The sequence below is a fragment of the Crocodylus porosus genome, unplaced genomic scaffold (assembly GCF_001723895.1).
Source record: "Crocodylus porosus isolate Cpor-Errol unplaced genomic scaffold, CroPor_comp1, whole genome shotgun sequence".
Classification (NCBI taxonomy): Eukaryota; Metazoa; Chordata; order Crocodylia; family Crocodylidae; genus Crocodylus; species Crocodylus porosus.
The window spans coordinates 62,793,789-62,812,927 of NW_017728909.1; the positions used below are offsets into that span (position 1 = coordinate 62,793,789).

At 41.1% G+C, this 19,139-nt stretch overlaps 1 protein-coding gene across 1 annotated transcript in view; it reads left to right on the forward strand.

The window, feature by feature from the left end:
* Window positions 1-22: 22 nt before the first annotated feature.
* The window catches only part of SLF1 (SMC5-SMC6 complex localization factor 1), a 53,162-nt gene continuing 34,045 nt past the window's right edge, over window positions 23-19,139 (forward strand). The window contains exons 1-6 of the mRNA XM_019532384.1: window positions 23-442; window positions 1,369-1,444; window positions 5,376-5,619; window positions 9,109-9,271; window positions 15,872-16,006; window positions 18,797-18,850. Of these exons, the coding sequence (XP_019387929.1) occupies window positions 329-442; window positions 1,369-1,444; window positions 5,376-5,619; window positions 9,109-9,271; window positions 15,872-16,006; window positions 18,797-18,850 (786 nt within the window). The 5' untranslated portion in view covers window positions 23-328. The remainder of the gene's footprint in view (window positions 443-1,368; window positions 1,445-5,375; window positions 5,620-9,108; window positions 9,272-15,871; window positions 16,007-18,796; window positions 18,851-19,139) is intronic.

The following is a 19,139-nucleotide window of genomic DNA, read 5'->3' on the forward strand; positions in this document are numbered from 1 at the left end:
GGCTGTGTTGTGCTGTGCTGGCGCAGGCAGGGGGAGACAGGCCTCTGCCCCGCGCCTCGGCCCCGGTGCGGGCCTGTGGACTACGCGGCTGTGCAGAGCCGCCCTTAGGGCCCGGCTGGGGACTGGCAGCTGCCTCTTGTAGAGTGGCCCCAGCGCCCATTGGCCGGGCCCCGATTGGCGCTGCCGGGGGCCGGTGTGCGGGGGGCACGTGGCGCTGACAGGGGCCACACACGAGGTGCCCCTGCTCCCGCCCGGCCACTTAGCACAGAGAGAGAGAGAAAGACTGGGTGCGGGACACTCCCCCCGCCTCTGCTCCTAACGCTCCCCCATGGCCGGCGGGGCCCAGAAGCGGAAAATCCAACTGACCGGCTTCAAGGCCCAAGAGAAAGAGGAGCTGATTGACCTGCTGCTCAGGCTGGACTGTGTTCTCATTGACTCCAAGGTGAGCCGTGCCCACCGCTTTCTCCTTCCTTCATCCCTCCTGTCGGAGGGTGGCCGAGCAAGCTGGCAAGGGCAAGGCTGGACAGCGGTCGCACACCCAGCACCTCTCGCCTTGGCTATGCTGGACACACCCTCCTCGGCCTCTTGTCGGCTCAGATCGAGCTCTGTGCTTGCCTGGCAAGGGAAACGCGGTGACCACTGAGGCTGTCTTCTGAGTCATACCCAGGGAAGACTGCTTTCCTGGCAAGGGGATAGTACCTACCAAAGTCATGTATAGTAAACTTCCCACTTAGATGCTGGAGTGGGAAGGTCTTGGCTTTAAGCCCACTATATGGAAAGGAAAGGTTCTTTTCCCTAGCTTGTTTCTGCGGCCATATGGCTACAGGCAGGCAAAACTCAGGGGCATCCAAACCCCAAGCCTCTGGACTTGGGCCTGCAAGTAGGATGCCTGCCCAAGGATTTGGAAACATCTGAAGCCTCAGATGGGGGTGGAGGATGTTTGCCGGTAGTAGGGCCACTTCTGGTTCTGGACTGACTCAGATTTGGAATAAATTTGGCATGGAATACAGAAAATTTAATTAAAAAAAAAAAAGCTCTTGAGAATCGAGTGGCACCTCATGTCAACAGCTCATTTATGTATTAACCTGCTTAGTGCCATGCAGAAGGGCTACGATGGGGGATCATTCAGAAAGGGAGAAGCTTGAGATGCATTTGTCTACTTTGGCTTGTCTGCTTACCTCCTCACACCTCGGGCACCTCTCCAAGGAACTGGCAGCACCTCAGGTTGTCCTGGTTGAGAGTCATTGATTTAGACTACTGCACCCAGGTTGAGAATCACTAGCCCACTTTAGACAATAGCCAAAAAACAAAAAGAAACCAGAGAGAGAGCCGTTTTAATGACAATATCTTTTTCTTTTCCTTTGTCAGAAATACAGAAATTGCACACACCTTATAGCCAAACAGCTTTGCAAGAGTGAAAAGTTTCTAGCAGCCTGTGCAGCAGGTGAGTAAAAATTGTTTTAGTTGTTTTTTTTTTTAAAGAAAGAACAAGGAAGAAATACTTTCATTTACTTTGTTTTTAGCATTCTACCTTTCTGTGCTAATAATCATGGTTTTGTTCAAACTTGGATTTGTTTGTTTGCCATATCTTTTCCTCTAATTTGAATGAATTCAGTGCCTCTGTTGCCAGACAAAAAAGCTATTCATTCTTAACAAGGTTAAGAAGGCCTACTCCAAACTATACAGGTGGTTACACTAGTTACTAATTATAAAAGTATAGAAATAATGAGCTGCTAATATACAATTCTCATAATAAATATAACGTACAACATGTGTCAGCACACCTACATAAGCTGAAAACTTCTGCCAACTCAGAAGAAAAACCCTTTAAATCCTTAACTCTTCCATTTTCCTTAATTCTTCCATTTTATTGAGAACACCCTATAGTCTTTCATCTTGTTTTAATCCCCCTGACTTAGGGTCTGATGCCACAAAACTCAAACAAGTAAAGGTTTTCAAAATGACTCTTTTGTATTTTAAGATGTTGTTTTTGAATGAAGGGGAACCTAGATAGGAGTTGACAGGCCATGTTAGTGGACTAATGACATTTTGCCCTACTGGTTTGTTGGTATAGTAGTCCATCAGACATCATAATATTTTTCTTTTCATTGTAAGTGTGTCATAAGGGTTGAAGCAATGTGTAAGATACATAAAGTTGAAAATCAATTGTGAGAGTTATACAGAGATAACAAGCTTTAATACTTAGATATAACAGACCTTTATTATTGGGCCTTTGATAGGATACTGATAAGTATCTAAAAAATCCTAACATCTGTACACCCTTGGGTTTGCATACATGTAAGAGGCCACCTATTGGGTAAGGGCCCTACCAGATAAGATTTTTCTTGTATCAGTTTCTTTTGGTATGAGTTCTGTCTTGGGGTAGACATGTTGCGTCTCAATGAGGGGGCTCTGACACAGTAGTTATACTAGCATAGCTAAAGAGACAGAGAGAGAGCGAGCATAGCACCAGAGGTAGATCATTAAAATGACCTGCCTACAGATAAAGTGAGAATTCATATCCAATCGAATTGGGACTCAGGATCTTCTGATTTCTGGCTGTGGGCCTGGAAAGGATGACAGCCTCCAAAGAGGGAGAAGCGGAGTGGCACTGGGGAAAAAGAAAGGATTATTGCTTTAATATAGGATTAGCTAAAAGAGGAAGTGGGAAATAGGTGATCCATTTTAAAACATAAATATTTTCAGTAGTAATGAAAACCAAGCACAGTACTGAACAAATTGAGTATCACGAGTACGTACACGCTCTCTCTCTCTCTCTCAAGTTTCCTCTAACAGGAAGGTCCTCTAACTGTACTTGAACAGGCTTTGAAATTGGTGCTATAAAGTGGTGATTTTCATTCTGAGGACCACAGGAGAGGTCTTTAGAGCACTTTAGGGTGAGCCACTGAGAGAGAGTCTGCCACATGATGCCAATTTTCTTATTCCTGTGACTGACCTACTTCTTTAACAGTATCATTTGCTCTGCTACCATTCAGGTACTCTGTTCACAGAGTAAGGGTAAGATGTGGTCAAAATGTGGTTTCAGAAAATGTGGTTATGTGGCAGAGTATTGCATTACTGCAATAATGTTTTTTCTGTGATACAGTAAAAGGGCAGTGCCCAAAAGGAACTATAAAACTTGGAGTGAAGAAAAAAATAGGCAATGCAACTTTAGCTGTGAATATTTTAACTATGATGTAAGTTTACTGAACTAGATTTAAGAAGTACATGAAGAAATCAGATTATAATGTAGATTTTTCATTACAGTTCTTTATTTTATTGTTATAATCCTAAAGCATTCTGTTTCACAAATTTGATTGTGTTTAATTTCTTTTTATTTACACAAGTCTATAAGGATGTTTCTGAAATGAAACAGTATATGTAGTTTTAATGTGCATAAATTATATAAAGTAATGCAAAACAATGTTTTGTTTCTTGTCCCAACACAAGTAGTCTTCTAAGACAAGTAAGGACATGTACAGATGCACAGTTACAATACTTCAGAGACGAAGAGGACTCTACTGTTCATAAACACACATTACCTGATGCACTGTAGCTATTTAATCTCTCTGTTTCTCACCTGTGGTAAGCAAGTTGAACAGCAGCAATTATCTCCTGAAGGTAAATGGGGAAATTACTGCAGTTTAGTTTCTCTGACTATTGTTTAGGAATAGAGAGATTAAATAGTTGCATCAGATTCACCTTTACCACAGTAAAACCTTACATCCATACAGCCTTTTAAATTGATGCAAGTGTCCCTGACTGTGCCTAAGCATACATATAGGTACTTTCCACCCCAGGTATACTTTACCAGTTATCACTCCCCATTATTAGACTGAATTCTGAAAAGAGTTGCAATTTCTGTACATTTTTGATGCACAGAGATTATCACCTAATACTTTCAGTTGGGAAAAAAGTATTTATTTTTGGTTGCAGGGTTTTCCTTTGATATAGAACCTACTGACTGAAAAGTAGTCATTTTTAATCTGTTTTATAAACAGTGCTTTTTAATCTCTGTGTTATAAGCATAGTAGCTTTTTTTTCTTTCCATCCCATGTCCACTCAGTGCTAACTCATGTACAAATACCACCTATTCTCCTACAGGGAATCATTTTACCTGTACCCAGCTGTTTTGTGGAATTGATGAGGATTGTACAGTTGAAATAATTTAAAATTCACTTAAAATATATTCTGTAGGTAGCATTTCAGTATATGACATGGTGGGACCATAGCTGCTGATTCTTACATGAAAAGGGTTGGGGGAGAGGAAGAGAAAGGGCGTAGGTACAGATTATTGCATACAGCAGAACTTTTCAACTTTTGAGTGGCTGGGGTCTGCATGCTGCCCCACCATGTGGGCTCCCTGGGTCCCCCCCAGTGCAAAGAGGGTTCCCTCGCTGTCCCTGGGGACCCTGCTGTACAGGGTCTACAGGCCCTGTCAGTCCAAAGTCCCCCTCCTCCTGTCCTTCCCCCCAGCATGGGGCCTCCCCAAGAGGAAGAGAGAGCCTGGAGAGACCCCAGCTCAGCAGTGACAGAAGGAGCAATTGCACAAACAGGGTTTGGGCAACAGCCTATGAGCTGCAATTTAACCCCCTGCAGGCTGAATGCGACTAATAGGCCACAAGATGGGCAGCCCTATAACACAGTATCAAAAGCTCACTTAAAGAAGAAGAAAGAAGAGGAATGAGAAAGTGGAAGCAGAGATGAGCAAGAATGAGGAGAGGAGAAAGAATAAAAACCAGAGTACTGATCTTAAACATTTATCTCCATTATAGATATCCCTAATTTTACAGAGCTAGGGATATTTGGACTCATAGAATTATACATTCATAACTGGACCACATCCTGCTTTTTCAAGCTGAAATTTATGTAATTTTAGATAGCATTAATGCTCAGATGTTTATGGCTTCCAACCAGAAAATATCATGGGATGACTTTAATTTGCTGAATCCACCTCTGTTATGCACATGAGTGGTTTGAAAGGATTATTGCATTTTTTTCTGAGTTCACAATATGTGCCTTCATGATCAAGAAATATAGTTAGTATGGTAAGTTGTAAAGTATAGAATTAAGTTAAAAATATAAAGGCTAAGTGGGATACCATACAGAAGACATGCAGGATAAAATTCTGAGCAGCAAAAAGAATTTTTGTTTTGTTGTCCTGGATTAATTTTATTACATCAGAAGAAAGCAAAACCACTGTTGTCAGTGACACTGCAGGATGTAAGATTATGAGAAGGGGAATTTGGCAGTCTTGTTAGAAATAGCATTTAATTTTATATTTGATCTTCAACCATTTGAACTCTTAAGTTCAATGGATTGTTTTTTGTCTGGACAAAAAATTTTTAGTGGCTGACGGTTCATTTGCTTTCTAGGAAAGTGGATACTAACTAAGGAATACATAATTAACAGTGCTGAAAGTGGCAGATGGCTTGATGAAACAACTTACGAATGGGGATATAAACTTGAAAAAGGTCCCCATTATTCACCTCAAATGCAATCTGCACCTAAAAGATGGCGCGAAGAACTGTCACGCTCTGGTGCTCCAGGGGCCTTCCACAGATGGAAAGTTGTCCTCGTTGTTAAAGAAGGTGATAAACGAAGGGATTCTATCACCAGGTAGGATGATACCTCTTAAGTTGAAATAATGAAATAAAAAAAGAATTTTGATTAAATACAGTTTTGTTCTCCTATCCCAGTTAAAATTTAGTCCTCTTCAACTTGTTTTAGTTTCAGCCCTTTTAAATTATAGCAGATTTGCAAGATTGCAAATACATCATCTTCTTAAATTTACATAAAAATAACTGCATTTCTCTTCAGGTTTAGGGTTTTTCTGTTTTTTTGGTGTTTTTTTGGCTTAATATTGTTAGTGCAGCATCAAATATAGCATGTGGAGATTTATCCATGTTTGAAATGACCTGTCTTTAAAGTTTCCTCTTAGGAAAATATACAGATAAACTCTGAGAATATAGTTATGCTCTTTTGCAATGTTGTTTAATTTTTCCACATGTTGCATAAATGGAGTGTTCAAAACTGCACTCAATATTTCACTTGTATAACGTCAGTCAAGCCTTCTTAAGAGTTATGTATTAGTTTCTATGGGCATTTGTATACGTGCATGTGCTGCAGTGGCAGGCACTTTTAAAAATGCCTGGCGCTGAAGCACATGCAGTTGTATAAGTGGCAAAATGCGTGTCAGCGTTGAGAAAGTGGCAGTGGCACACCTTTTTGAACTAAAACACATAGGAGGTGCTTTAGTTCAGAAGCATACCGCCACCATTTTCTGTGTGCTGACATGCATTTCACTGCTTATACAACTGCACTGTGAGAGGGGCAAGCTTTCATACCCAGTGCAAGCACTGGCCTGCCGCCATCTACAGGTCAGCCACCTGCCTGTCTCGCTTGCCATGCCGTGATGTAACAATATTGATGTAATAATTAGGCAGGAGGCTGCCCATTATACACCCCAATATTGGGGGAGCTATCCACAGCTCTGTTCCACCCCTACACTGCGGCCCAAGCCTCACAGATGGCATCTCAGGCAGCCCACTCAAGTGTCCTATTTGCCCATTAGCTGTGGCCCCTTTCCCTGGGAGCTTCGGCTCCCCTTTAAGCCCTGGCCCCATCTCAGGCCAGTCAGGACCCTGAACTTCTCTGCTTTATATGGGCATCCCTCACGGTGGGCCCCTGGCCTTTTTGACCCTTACTTGCATCCCAGCCCCAGCACTGATCAGTCGGGTCCCCTGAGTTAGATCTAAGCCTCCTGCCTGCACTCAGGGATCGGGATCTCCCATTCCCAGCTCAGGTGCTTCAAAAAGTATACCTGGCCCCGTAGGGTCACTCACCCCAGCAGGCTCAAGCACTTCAGGAAGCTTACCTGGCCTTCCCTGGATTAAATGTATGATATAACCCACATGAAGGTGAGGGCTGGGGTTAAAGTGCCCCTATCTGCCTTTCACTGGGGTGGCAACTGGCCTGACATTTCCTGGGGGGCTCCCACACCACTAGGAGCCCCACCAGACCACCCATCCTTGGCAGGGTGCAGTTTTAGGTCATTCCCAGGACCAGAAGCTCCTGTTCCTACCTACAAAATGTTCCCATCAAGCAGCTCAACCAGATAGTATTTCTTGCCTAGCTCCCAGCAGCAGACTGCTCTTGTTTATATAGGCAGCCAGAGTTCTAAAATGGCCACCGTAATCAAACACCTGCTGAGTGTTTGATCTTGCCCTGCCACATGCACGTGGTTCACTGCAGTTCACATCAGCTTGTGTGTGGAGCAGACTTGATTAATTGTCCCTGACGATAACATTATTGTTAACAGCAGTATATGGGCAGTATATTGCTGCATTTGATGCCAGAGGATGTATACAGTCAGATTGTGTTCTCCGTAGGGAAAGTAAATTGCTACTTGTCTCAATCCTGTGGTTTTAGAGCTGGAACCAGCAACCTATGGCATGTGGAACCTTTGGATCTGACCCACAGGCGTGGGGCTTCAGTAGCATTTGGCAGTGGGAGAACCTTCTGAAGGCACTCTCCCCAGGCTGATGCAGGGACAAATGGGCACTCTCTCTTTGGGCACTCTCCCTATGCTGCTGCAGGGAGAACTGCTGGCTGGCTGCAGGTGCTTTTCCTGTGGTGCCAGGGAGACAAGCAGTGACAAAGGCAGTGGAAGTGTCCTAGCGTTTGCCCATCTGCCTACCTCAAATCTAGGGTGGATCATGCAGCCAGAAAAGGTTGCCTACCCCTGTTTTAGGGTATTCCTTTGCAGAGTCCTTCCACAATGAGTGAACAGAAGCACTGTTCTACTTTCTTTGCTGTGATTCGGCATGGCTACAGACTGGTACTTCTAGGCTTTCCAGCCAAGGCATTCTTTACTAGAAGGGAAAGATTCTTATTTCTGTAGCTCATTGGATGAGTTTACTATTTTCACTGTCCTGGGGCTGGATGAATACCTTCATGTTTTACCTCTAAAAAATACCATTCTCCCACTAGAATCCTAAACAGAGCTGCAAATCCTCATGAGAACTTGCTTTATACACCTTTGTAAGGTCTTATACACCTTTGTATTTGCTAACAGTAAAGGTAGCTTTTAACAGGAATTATACCAGCAAGACAATAAAACTGGGAGTTGTTTTTATTAGGTAATCTATATTTTTTCCAGACTGTTTTCTACAGAGAATGAAATCTTCTTATTCATACAGAAAACCTAGCAAGGTAGATGTTTTTGTCTTTAGGAAATGAATCTTTCAGTCATAGTAAAGCAGTACTAGCTTTCAGAAAGGATTAGTTTTTCTCATATCCCCTGTCCTTTTTAGCACCTTTTTTCTTACTTGTTTTTCATAGTATGGACTTCTAACTGGTGGATCTATCTATAAGTGGGTGAGACCAAGATGTTTTGGCTCTCCAATTTTTACCATAATATATGCGTTCAGCAATTCAGAAGAGTCCTTTTGCCTCTGCTCCCCTCTCTTATCTGTCATCTTATCTTAGAAACATAACTTACTGCAGCAGTAGATTTCTGGAAGATATCTACTGGGAAGCTCTGTCATATGTAATAGTGTAATAATGTCAGAAACATTAGCCGAGCTGTCTCTATGTATCATTTTGGGTGGGACTAACTATACTGACAGTCATGCAGTAGTGTGCGTGTGTGTGTGTGCATGCACACGCGCACACTTATGATGCCATACTATACATTATAAAAATTTCATGGTATAGTTCAGGATACAGTATCCTGTTCTTTGTTAAACCATTACAGTGATGACATGGCTCTTATAAAATGCCACTAATTATTACTTTGGGACATATTGCAATTAAACCATAACTACTTTAATTATAAGAGTTTGATCTTTATAAAATACACGTGATGTTCCCTACCACTGCACTTGATATTCCCTCACATGAAGCAAATAAGGGCAGCATTTTGTCTAGGTGCATTATATACCTTCTTAGGACTCTGATTTGTCTAAGATACAAAAGGTAAATTCACATCTAGCCCCTTTTGCTGTTAAGTTTGTGTTTCTGTTGTAAGTTGTGAACATTAAAATTGACTTACCACTATTAAAATATTTACAGTAAATGCCTCTTTCAAAATGTATGTTGATATAGAGTTCTAGAAGCTGGAAAGGCAACTATATATCAGTCACAAAATGCAGAAAGAGATATTACTCATCTGTTCATTGATAATAAACGCTTCACTGCAGAAAGAGAAAAACACCTCTTTGAAGCTCCATATTATTCTGTGCAATATCTAGGAGATTATCTTCTTGAGGTAAGTAAATTAAACATGAACTGAAAGTGATGTTTCATTAGCAGGGCTGTAAATTTGTGTCAAAGCTGAAGTATATTGCAACTAATCAGCATAATATTTCATACACTATTAACAACTTGAATTTTTTCAAATTCACTTTAAAGAACATCAGCTTTCTAAAATACTACTCTTTTTAAATAGTATGTGCTATTTTTCTGATGTCATTGAAAATATTGTGTATTCATTTTTTCCTGTGTGTCCAAATGGGTATTTTGGATCAGTCCAGTAGCAGCATTACTAACCATGCATGTTTTATTCTCTCTTCTCTGTGTGTCCACCTGCCTATTGCTTCTTTAGCTGATGCATTGTACTAAGATTATTCGTTAACCTGCATGATATGTGGAAGAGCTGCAGGTCAATTCCTCCTGAGAAATGTATGAAAATAACTCAAATAATCAGCAGTAAAAAAAGTGAAACTGACTATTGGCAAACTTCCATATGAAAATGCTATTTTCTTACGCAACATCTTTGTTTTAGTACAGAATTTCCAACTGGAAATAGGATTTCCCCCCCCTAAATATGACACTGCATTTCTTTGCATTACAAATTGTACTTTCATGCTATAGGATTAGCTGGTGGCTTTCTCCATACACACACATAAATTCTGCTATATTTTTATACAGAACATATTAAAATGATGGTCAACTGTAGTGGTTCAGAAATACTGAAAACAAGTGCAGCTTCCCAGTGGTAAATTTGAACCATTATGTCTAATTATAACTGTTGCAATCTGGGATGCTAAATCTGTTTTAAATCTACCTACCCACATTGAGATGTTCATTGACATTTCTTTTCACATTTGTCTCTTTGTAAAGCAAAGCAAAAATCTTTGGTGCCTCTTGTTTTTGAAACATTTACCAACAAATATACCATAATGCAATGTGAAAGACCTAGATTTACTTTCATTTTCTTCTCTGCTAGATTTATTTTCATTTTCTTCTCTGTGTCTAGCTAGGGAGTGTATTTCTAGAGATGTAGTATGCATGGGAACATGAAATATGTAAACCTAGCTCCCACTGAGTGAAACTTAACACTTTAGCATACTAGAGTCTAGACTCCTGCAAGACCATGTATTTCATACTGAATTGGACTAATTTTTTAAAAATCTTCTTAATTATCCTGAGGGGAATTATTTTGCCTTTCCTGACCTGGGTGAAGAACAATCTGGCAGCAGCATGCTTTACCAGCACATGCTTCCATAGGTGGCAGAAAGAGGGAAGTTTAGCAGTGAAATAAGCAGGGGTGACTCTGACGAATAAGCAGTCATGGACCAAGCAGTGGCAGCAACCACCCACCAGGATGGGGACAGCAGATGGTAATGGTTTCCTCCTGAAAAGCCACATATATCCTTTGACAGTGCTGTGACATGGTGAGTATAGGTCGCCACTATAATAAGCCTGTCCAGCCCCCAGCCATGGGTTTACAAGTCTTCAACATTAGAATAGGCAGAAGATATTAGAATCTCAGTGGTTGTGAAGGCAGACAAAGGGTGCAGTGGAATGAGGTATCCAGTTTTTTTAGCCTCCTTGCAATTGGATTAAGATCCTGTTCTGTCGAGAACTGTGTGAAAGCAGATGTTGCAGCAGCTTCTCCACAGTAAAAGAAATCATGCATAGGCTTCTTCCATGAAAATTACTTTTCCACCACTTTTTTAAAGCACTTTGGCAACCAACTAGTGACAACGGGAGCAGCATTATGAGTTCTCGAATGTCCTAGTCATGAACTGGTATGAAGGTAGCAGTTATAAGAAGGTCTTCTAACACTCAGATGAGGCAGGAATGTGATTTGGCAGCTGTAACTACAGCTGAGCAGCCCTTTTCAGGATCCACTCTGCTTGCGTCACATGAGGAGGGAACTAGAAGCAGTGCCCTACACTTAATCTGTCTACCTTCTTCCTGACTGGATAACTGCATCCAGTGGAATCACCTTTACTGCAGTCAAAATCAACAAAGATATACAATAAATTTTGCAACCTGGAACATCAGGACCCTCATGGACAATCCTAAAGGACATCATCAAGGCCAACTTGAAAAAATTCAACGTTGACATCAACTCATGGGAGACTGCTGCCTTGGACCACCCCAAATGGAAGAAGAATCTGCTGCAAGAATCTCAGTACTTGAAACCTTACGATGACCATGGGAGACAGAAAAGTAGGAGTGGCAGAAATAGTATGTCTCAGACTGGATCAGGGGTGTTGGATGTAGCTGTGTTGGTCTCGGGACACAGGCAGAAGATGTCAGACTGAAACAAGAATCTGCAGCCACCCACCCCACATGGAAGCAGATGTCTGGATTGGCTTCATTAGCCATCTGTGGATCCATAGAGAAGACAATCATGGAAGACAGTCATCCACAACTGCAAGGGATTGCCAAAGAAGAACAATTCATAGTGCTGTATAAGGTTTAGAAGAGGAATGCATGTGAAGCAAGAGAGAGAAAGAGTGTGCAGTATTTCTGTGATAGGCATATAGTGTGGAATTTGCATACAACTTCTAAGACAGCAAGCTAGTATGCTGTGAAGAAAGAAGACTTTATTAAGAAAAAATCACATTCAAGTAATTAAAAGATTATGCATAGAGAAATTTTGAAGTAATTTTTGTCTGTTAGAGAATAATATAGGAAACAGAGATCCAACTTACTGGTCCTACAACAATGTCATGAGAAACTGTTGAAATCACAAGAAACTGAAAGCTTTTTATTGCAGTTTTAAAGAAAATAACATTTTAAATATAACCTTGGAATAAAGTTTGAGAGTCATAAGGTAGTATTTGTAGCAGCATAGAGGTAGCATATTCTTTTTTATTTTTCTGGTTGAATATAAAGGGCTGAGAGAATTTTTCTCTTTGCTTTGAAAACTGGGTCACCGGCCTAAAAAGGTTGAGAAACACGGAGTTAGATCTTTTGAACCTTGCATGCATTTGTTCTAGTTTACTGGTATCGTTATGTGCCAAGCCTGAGTACTTATCCATAGTTATGGATTGTGGACATGAACAGAGGTTCTGGAAGTTCACCTCTTTCCTTACAGTATTCCCTCCGTCGTGCACACATGTGCTTTGTCTGACCTGCCTTGGAGAAGGTCATTTTCCATCTTATTATTCCATATACAGCACTTTCACTCGTAGAGTCATAGAATTTCTCCAGGACAGCACGTCCCAGGAAGCACTAATATGGTTCTGGGTCCATAAGACATTTAAATATGGAAAGACTAGCCTTAGCTTTTACTCTCTCAGGGCTAAAGAGCTTGATAGAGTTATGCTGAAGGTATCAGTCTCCTCAACTAAACCCAAATCTCAGATTCGGATTCCAAATAACAAAAAATTCTAAGTGACCAGACACATACTTGTGGTGTGTCAAGAGAAAATCCTAATCACAAGACAACTACAGATGCTCAAAATGCTGCTTGGAGACAAGAACAGACAGTCTGCATCTGATGCATTTCTAGTAGACAGGAAGTCTGTCTCCCCTAAGTTTTAACCATTCCTTTTTTTCTGAGTATTATCTGAAAAATAAGGCTGTGTATATTTATATTTCTCCAGTATGGGCAAGATAGCAATAGGTATATCAGATCTTCTAACACATCTCTCTCTCGGTAATTGCTGATCTGTTTACCCAGCAGAAAGGTCTAATGTGCTATCTGATCCTCATATTCTTTACTTGATAGCATGGACTATGGTATTTTGCATATACTTCTCAGAAAAGTTCAAGATTATTTCAAATTTAGAAACCTGTAGCACTACCACTTGGAGCTTGAGTCACAATTCTTACCGACCTTTCTGTCCCCCCTCCTCTACCTTCCCCCCCAGAAAATGAAAAATAAAAAAAACATTTTTTTCCGTAGCTCTGGCATCCAAATGAAAAGCTCAGGTTGGTAAAGCAGTATTAGAATTGCTTTCAAACTAAGTCTGTTTATGCCCCTAGTCATATTGATTCTTAAACTATCCCAGGAGTTGGAATAGTCACTGGCCACTTCAAGAAATGATGGTTATTGATCTGTAACCAGCATTTTTGAGACTACCTCAACACAGTTGTGTTCCCTGCCCTCTTTCTTCATTTTCTCTTGACAGATGTTGAATTTCTCCCAGGAAATCCTTTTGACCTGGAATCCTACAGATTTAAAGCCCCTTGTCCCACTTTAGTACCTGTGAAATATGTGAGATAAATGTGCTGGCATGTTTTGGGAGGCATATTCACTTTAATTGAAACTATAAAACTGCTTTAAATTCTTGTAAAGGGCAGGATAAATTTGAGCCATATAGACCAGGGGTATCAAACAGGACCTGTGGGAGCCATATGATCCAGCCTGTGGATCACTGGACTTGGCACCTTGCATGCAGCAGAGGGGTTGGGTCTGAGGTGCAAGCTGCATATGAGCCAGTATGCAGAGCCAGTTGGGTGGGGCACCATGTGCAGCATATGTGTGCCAGACCCCAGTGCTACATGCAGCCAGTCCAGCCCTGCATGCAGTGTGTACCGGCCCCAAGGCTCCCTATGCATGCAGCACACAGAGCCAGAATGGGACACGTGCTTCCCTCAGTACACAGGCCAGACCCGGCACTGCACGCAGCATGGCGGGGAGGGTGTTCAGGACATAGGCTATATGTGGCACCCCAGATGAACCTCCTGTGCTTCCTGTAGCCTCAAGTCCAGGCTGCTTATCATGGGCTGCATGCATGCTACATGCACAGCAAGGCCTGGGGCTGGACCTGTCACTGCAAGTGCTGCACAGGGGGTGGGGTTGGTTGTAAGTCCAGTCCTCAGACCAGTCCAGTGACCTTCACCCAGTATGTGGGGCCTGAATGAGTTTGATGTCATTATTATAAACTAAATCAGAGATAGATATGGCATAAGCTTTTGTGAGCTCAAGGTCCCTACACCATATGCTGTCAAAGGATATGCATACACCAGTGTATAACATGGAAGGAGTGATACAAATACAGAAGGCAGGAGAGATGGCAGTTCTGGGATTGGCAAACGCAGGAACAAAAGGAATCACAAAAGCTACAGCTTAAAACCATACTTCACACAATCCAATCTGTGAATGATTTCTTGTCCCACAATTTCTTGTTCAGGCCATTTTTTGAAGTGTTCAGGTTGGTGGGGTGTAGGTGGCAATGAGAGGGATTCTGTTGTCCTTGTTTTGGGGTTAGTATTGTAGAAGGTTGAAATGAGGTCTAAGTCTGGCTTTGTTGATTTTAGTGGCTATAGTTTTAGGATTGTACTGTATTTGCAGGTATTCCTGCTTCATATTCTTAAGGTATGCATCCTGGTCGGTGACAGTGCAGATACAGTTGAACAGAGATTGGCTAGTGGCGTGCTTAGACTGGAAGCTGGTACTATGAAGGTAGCTTTGGCAGTCAGTTGGTTTCCAATATAAAGTATAAAGCTTAGGGTAATCAGGCCTCCTGCCTCTCACCCACTAGATTATATAGTAAGTGTTCTTAAATTTAAATTGAAATTGTCTCAGAACAAAAGGACTACATGTAACTTTACAGACAGCATTGTGTATTGGGCAGTATTTAATTACAAAATGAGACTCTGCTATGGAAAGTATAAGAAATACCTCATTCCCAAGGCAGAGAGAGAATGAAGGGACTGGATAGCTTGGAGATTCTGTTAATAAGATAGAAAACACTTAAGATCTGTGTTGCTAGCTCAGGTCATACTTTGTTGGCAATAACTGAAAGGAATTGAAATCTAATTTCTTTTAGTGGCCTTTATAAAAAGATTCAGTGGTATTAGGCAAATAAAAGACAAAATCAAGTATGTAATGTAAGCTATCATATTCAGCTCAGAAAGAGATTCAGGGCTGGAATAAATCAGAAGGATGATTTTGAAGGTATTTTGCACTAATGGCTGCCCAAGCTATACTTTCCTTTATGATGAAAGGTTTCTGTTTCCAAGGGTGTCAATCTGGCATATTATTTTGACACTTTAAGAAATTCAGATATAGAAAAATGGTTCAAAGTCATGCATTTAGGGACTGATAACAAGAATTTTGGCTGTGAGATGAGGACTCAGACTAGAGTCAGTAGAAGAGAGGGTCCTGTGCATACTGGTTGATGAAAGGAGGATCATTAAGCAGCAGTGTGGTGCAGCTATGAAACTGCTAATGTAGTTTTAGGGTTTGAGGTCAGTAGTAAGTATTTTCTTTGGGTCAAACATGACAGGATTGTGAGGGATGGCCTTTGCCTTGCTGTATAAGCAGGAACATGGTCTCTGAGGGTATATTAACCTATGACTTCTGTACCAGTGCAGTAGCAGGGCATTGGGAGTATCCTTGTCTCTCCTAGGTTTTTTTCTGTGGCACGTGGCAAGGCACTTTTGGTTTTGTATTGTGCTTGGTAGTTGCAGGGTGTTAGAATGGACAATTTTTAGGACTTTGTGAATAAAAAGTAGCCTGGAAGCTCAGGAGCAGGATTCAGTAGCCTGAGAGGTGTCCTCTACTCTTTTTATACACATTTTTAAAAGAACAAACAGAAAACTAAGAAACCTTGCTTTAAGCTGTTGTCTGCAAATGCCATGCTCAAATTTAAAATAATATATTTTTCTCCCTGCACAGAGTGAAATACAAAATGTTGTTGAAGATAGTCATATGAACACTTGTCTAGCTGAACAAGAAGCCAGAGATACAGAATCTGACACACACCTTGTTAAAATGAAACATGCATTAATAAAGCATATGTATTTTGCTCAGGTAAGTAAGAGGCAGGATTGCATAAATTTCTGGTTATAAAAAATAAATTAAAAGGGAATTGTTATTTCTCCTCAAAATACAGATGTGTAACCATGAAAACTAGTGTCTCAAGACCTTCAGAAATTGTAACAATAAATGGTAACTTAAAGATTAAGAATCCTATAGTGTATTTAGTTTAATAGGGTTGCTTGACAAATGGAGGTAATTGTTTAGTATGAGTCTAATGAGTATGAGGGAATATAAGAAATGTCCATGATAAGAATAGTAGTTGATAATATTTTTGCTTGGTTTTGAACTGTCCAACAAAGATGTGGACTAAATTTTAGTCTTCCTATAACTAGCTGTTAAGGACATAAGAACATAAGTGCCATACTCAGTCAGATCAGTGATCCATTTAGCCCAGTATTCCATGTCTAACACACCAGCCCAGCAGGCTGGGGGCTATGAAACTGGTTTGCTTCTGCGCAGCCAACCACCACTAGCTGCGTACTCTAGTGCTTCACACTCGCCACCATGCTGCCGTTGGGATTCTGCCCAGATACCAAGTAGTGGGACACCTTTGGCAAGAGGAAGAGTCCTTGGTGGACCAGCCTGTATTCTTCCCTAATCCCACAAGCCACCAGGGACCTAGATTGGCATCTCCTGCATGGAGCCATCCGCATAGGCATGTATCTGGCACACTTCTCTGAGTCTCCCAACACCTACCCTTTTTGTGAACAGAGGGAGACCTTGGCACATGGCTACCTCAAATGCTTCAGGGCTGCAGCCCCTCCGTTGCCTCCTCAGGAATCTCCTTCTGAAGTTCTGGCTACACCTACACTTACACATCTTCCTACACCTTTTTTTTTTAAACCAGATCCCAGGACCTCTGGGTTAACCTCTTCCTGACTGGCCAGACTAGCCATCTGCCAAACCAGTAAGGAGCCCCAAGCCAGTGGGAACCTGAGCAACCGTGGGTCTGTTTTTTGAACTCCCTTTGATTAAGGAATATCAATAGTTTCCTGGTGGACCTAGACCCACCAGTCTTTTAGAGTAAATAAGCCTGTCTCCAATAGTGGCAATAGTGGGTACTTTAGGGGGAGAGCATGTGAAGAGGGTATATCTGGATACATCTCCTGTCATGCCCTCCTTGGCATCCATTATCATTGATTTAATAACTAACTAAATCACATTAACATGTTCTTAAACTTTAGATGTCCCTAAGCAAACAAATACTCTGCTGAGTTCTGTACAGAATTGTTATTCTAAGTCAAATTTCCCTCAAGGAGAACATCATCTAATGCTGTCTATTGTTTTAATATCACCAATTTAAATTGTAATAAAGCCCTGTAATAAAACAGTCTGTTAGCAACTAAGTACATGAATTCACATTCAGAAAAATAAAATATAAGTTATTTTGATTGAATCAGTACACATTACTACTACATAATGTATTTATCTCAACTAATATGTGTTAGTAGCTTTCTGTGATAGTTACTATGAAAAAAAGCGTAAATATTTCCACAGTACCAATATGCAGGCTTGATTCTGAACCAAAAGGGTTACTACTCACAGTGTCCCTGACACAAAGCTACCAGATCAGAGAATGGAAAAGCTAAGCCAATAAAATGTATACTTTATACTTCTCCATTCATTAGACAATTACCCCTGTTACTGTACAACAGGGCTGTCCAACTTCTAAGTAGCTAGGGGCTGAATGCTTTGTGGCTGTGGGACACACCAGGGCAAGCCATGGGCCTCTACAGGCCACACACTGCATGGATCCTCCCTGTATCCCTTCTGTACTTCTGCAGGTGCCCCCAACCCCAGAGCTGCACTGTGTGCCCATGTCTACCCCCCGTCACTACTTTACATGCTCATGCAGTCCCAGGCTCACCCTCAGTTCCCCTAGCTGCACCATGCTGCACTTCCCTGCCCCATGGAGCAAGGGCAAGCTGCAAAATCCAAAGGAGGGAGAGGGAGCCCAGAAAGCCTGGATGCTCTTTTAGCTAGAGGTCTGGGAAGGGTGGTGGCAGCTAAGCAGGGGCTCAAGGGCCACAAACTTAATCCCTCATGGACTGCCAGTTGGACAGTACTACAAAAACAGTAGTGCAAGTTTAATTTGGCCCACTTTATTGCTTGACACATGCACCCTTTTCTCCCAATGCTAACTGTAGATAGTTAAAATATCAAAGGTATTTTAAAGAAGTGTTATAAATAAATGTTGTATGCAAAAGTTATTCATGAAACCTGGTATTCCTACAGGACACCCTTTAAAGATGCATGTTTTGTAATATACACGGACACTACCATAGTGTTAGCTGTTAGCTAGATGTAGTAATTAATAGTAGCTTTAAATATATATAATTCCATTCACTTCATAGGATCCCAGGATTTTGCAAAACAAATCTAGAAACTTTCTCTCACCTTTGATAAATTAAAGATAGAAAAGATGCTGAAGAATACGGTTAAGTGCACCAAAAATTAATAAAATTGATTCCGTATCACATAAGTGGGGAAAAAAACCATGAAGAACAGCTTAATTGAAACTGCAGGACCATTTAGAATCAAAGAATTCTGCCTAGATTATTTGCCATGGGCATCAGTGCTATTCTTCTTAAGTTTCAAAAGTATAATTTCTGTCAAAGAACTAAAGCTAACTAGCTCTCCATATTGAATTTACGTTTTAATTTTTTAACGACTAGTTCACTGTTTACACACATATACATACGTGCACACACATACTGTGGTCATTAAATGTAATATTTTGTTAGTGTACAGCCTAAGTATTGACTTCCACCTGTTTTACAGACAATGAAACAGAAGTCTACTCAAATAGACCACTTGAATGGATGCAGTACAGAGGTAATGAGCTTTTTGAGAGGAGCAACTGTTTCATAAACTTATTCTTTTTTCAAACTTATATAATTTGCTTTCTCAAACTACTTAAATGTTTTTCTAAGATTTTTTTCTGCAAAGAAGTTAACGTAATATTCTTGAAAAGAGAAATAACAGTTTGTATTCATTATAGAATCATGGAATAAGGCTGGACAGGAAACCCCTTAAGGCAGGATCCTGACTAAACCTTCCCAATAAGTGTACGTCTAACCTGATCTTAAAAACTTGCAAGAATGGAGATTCTTCACCATCTCTG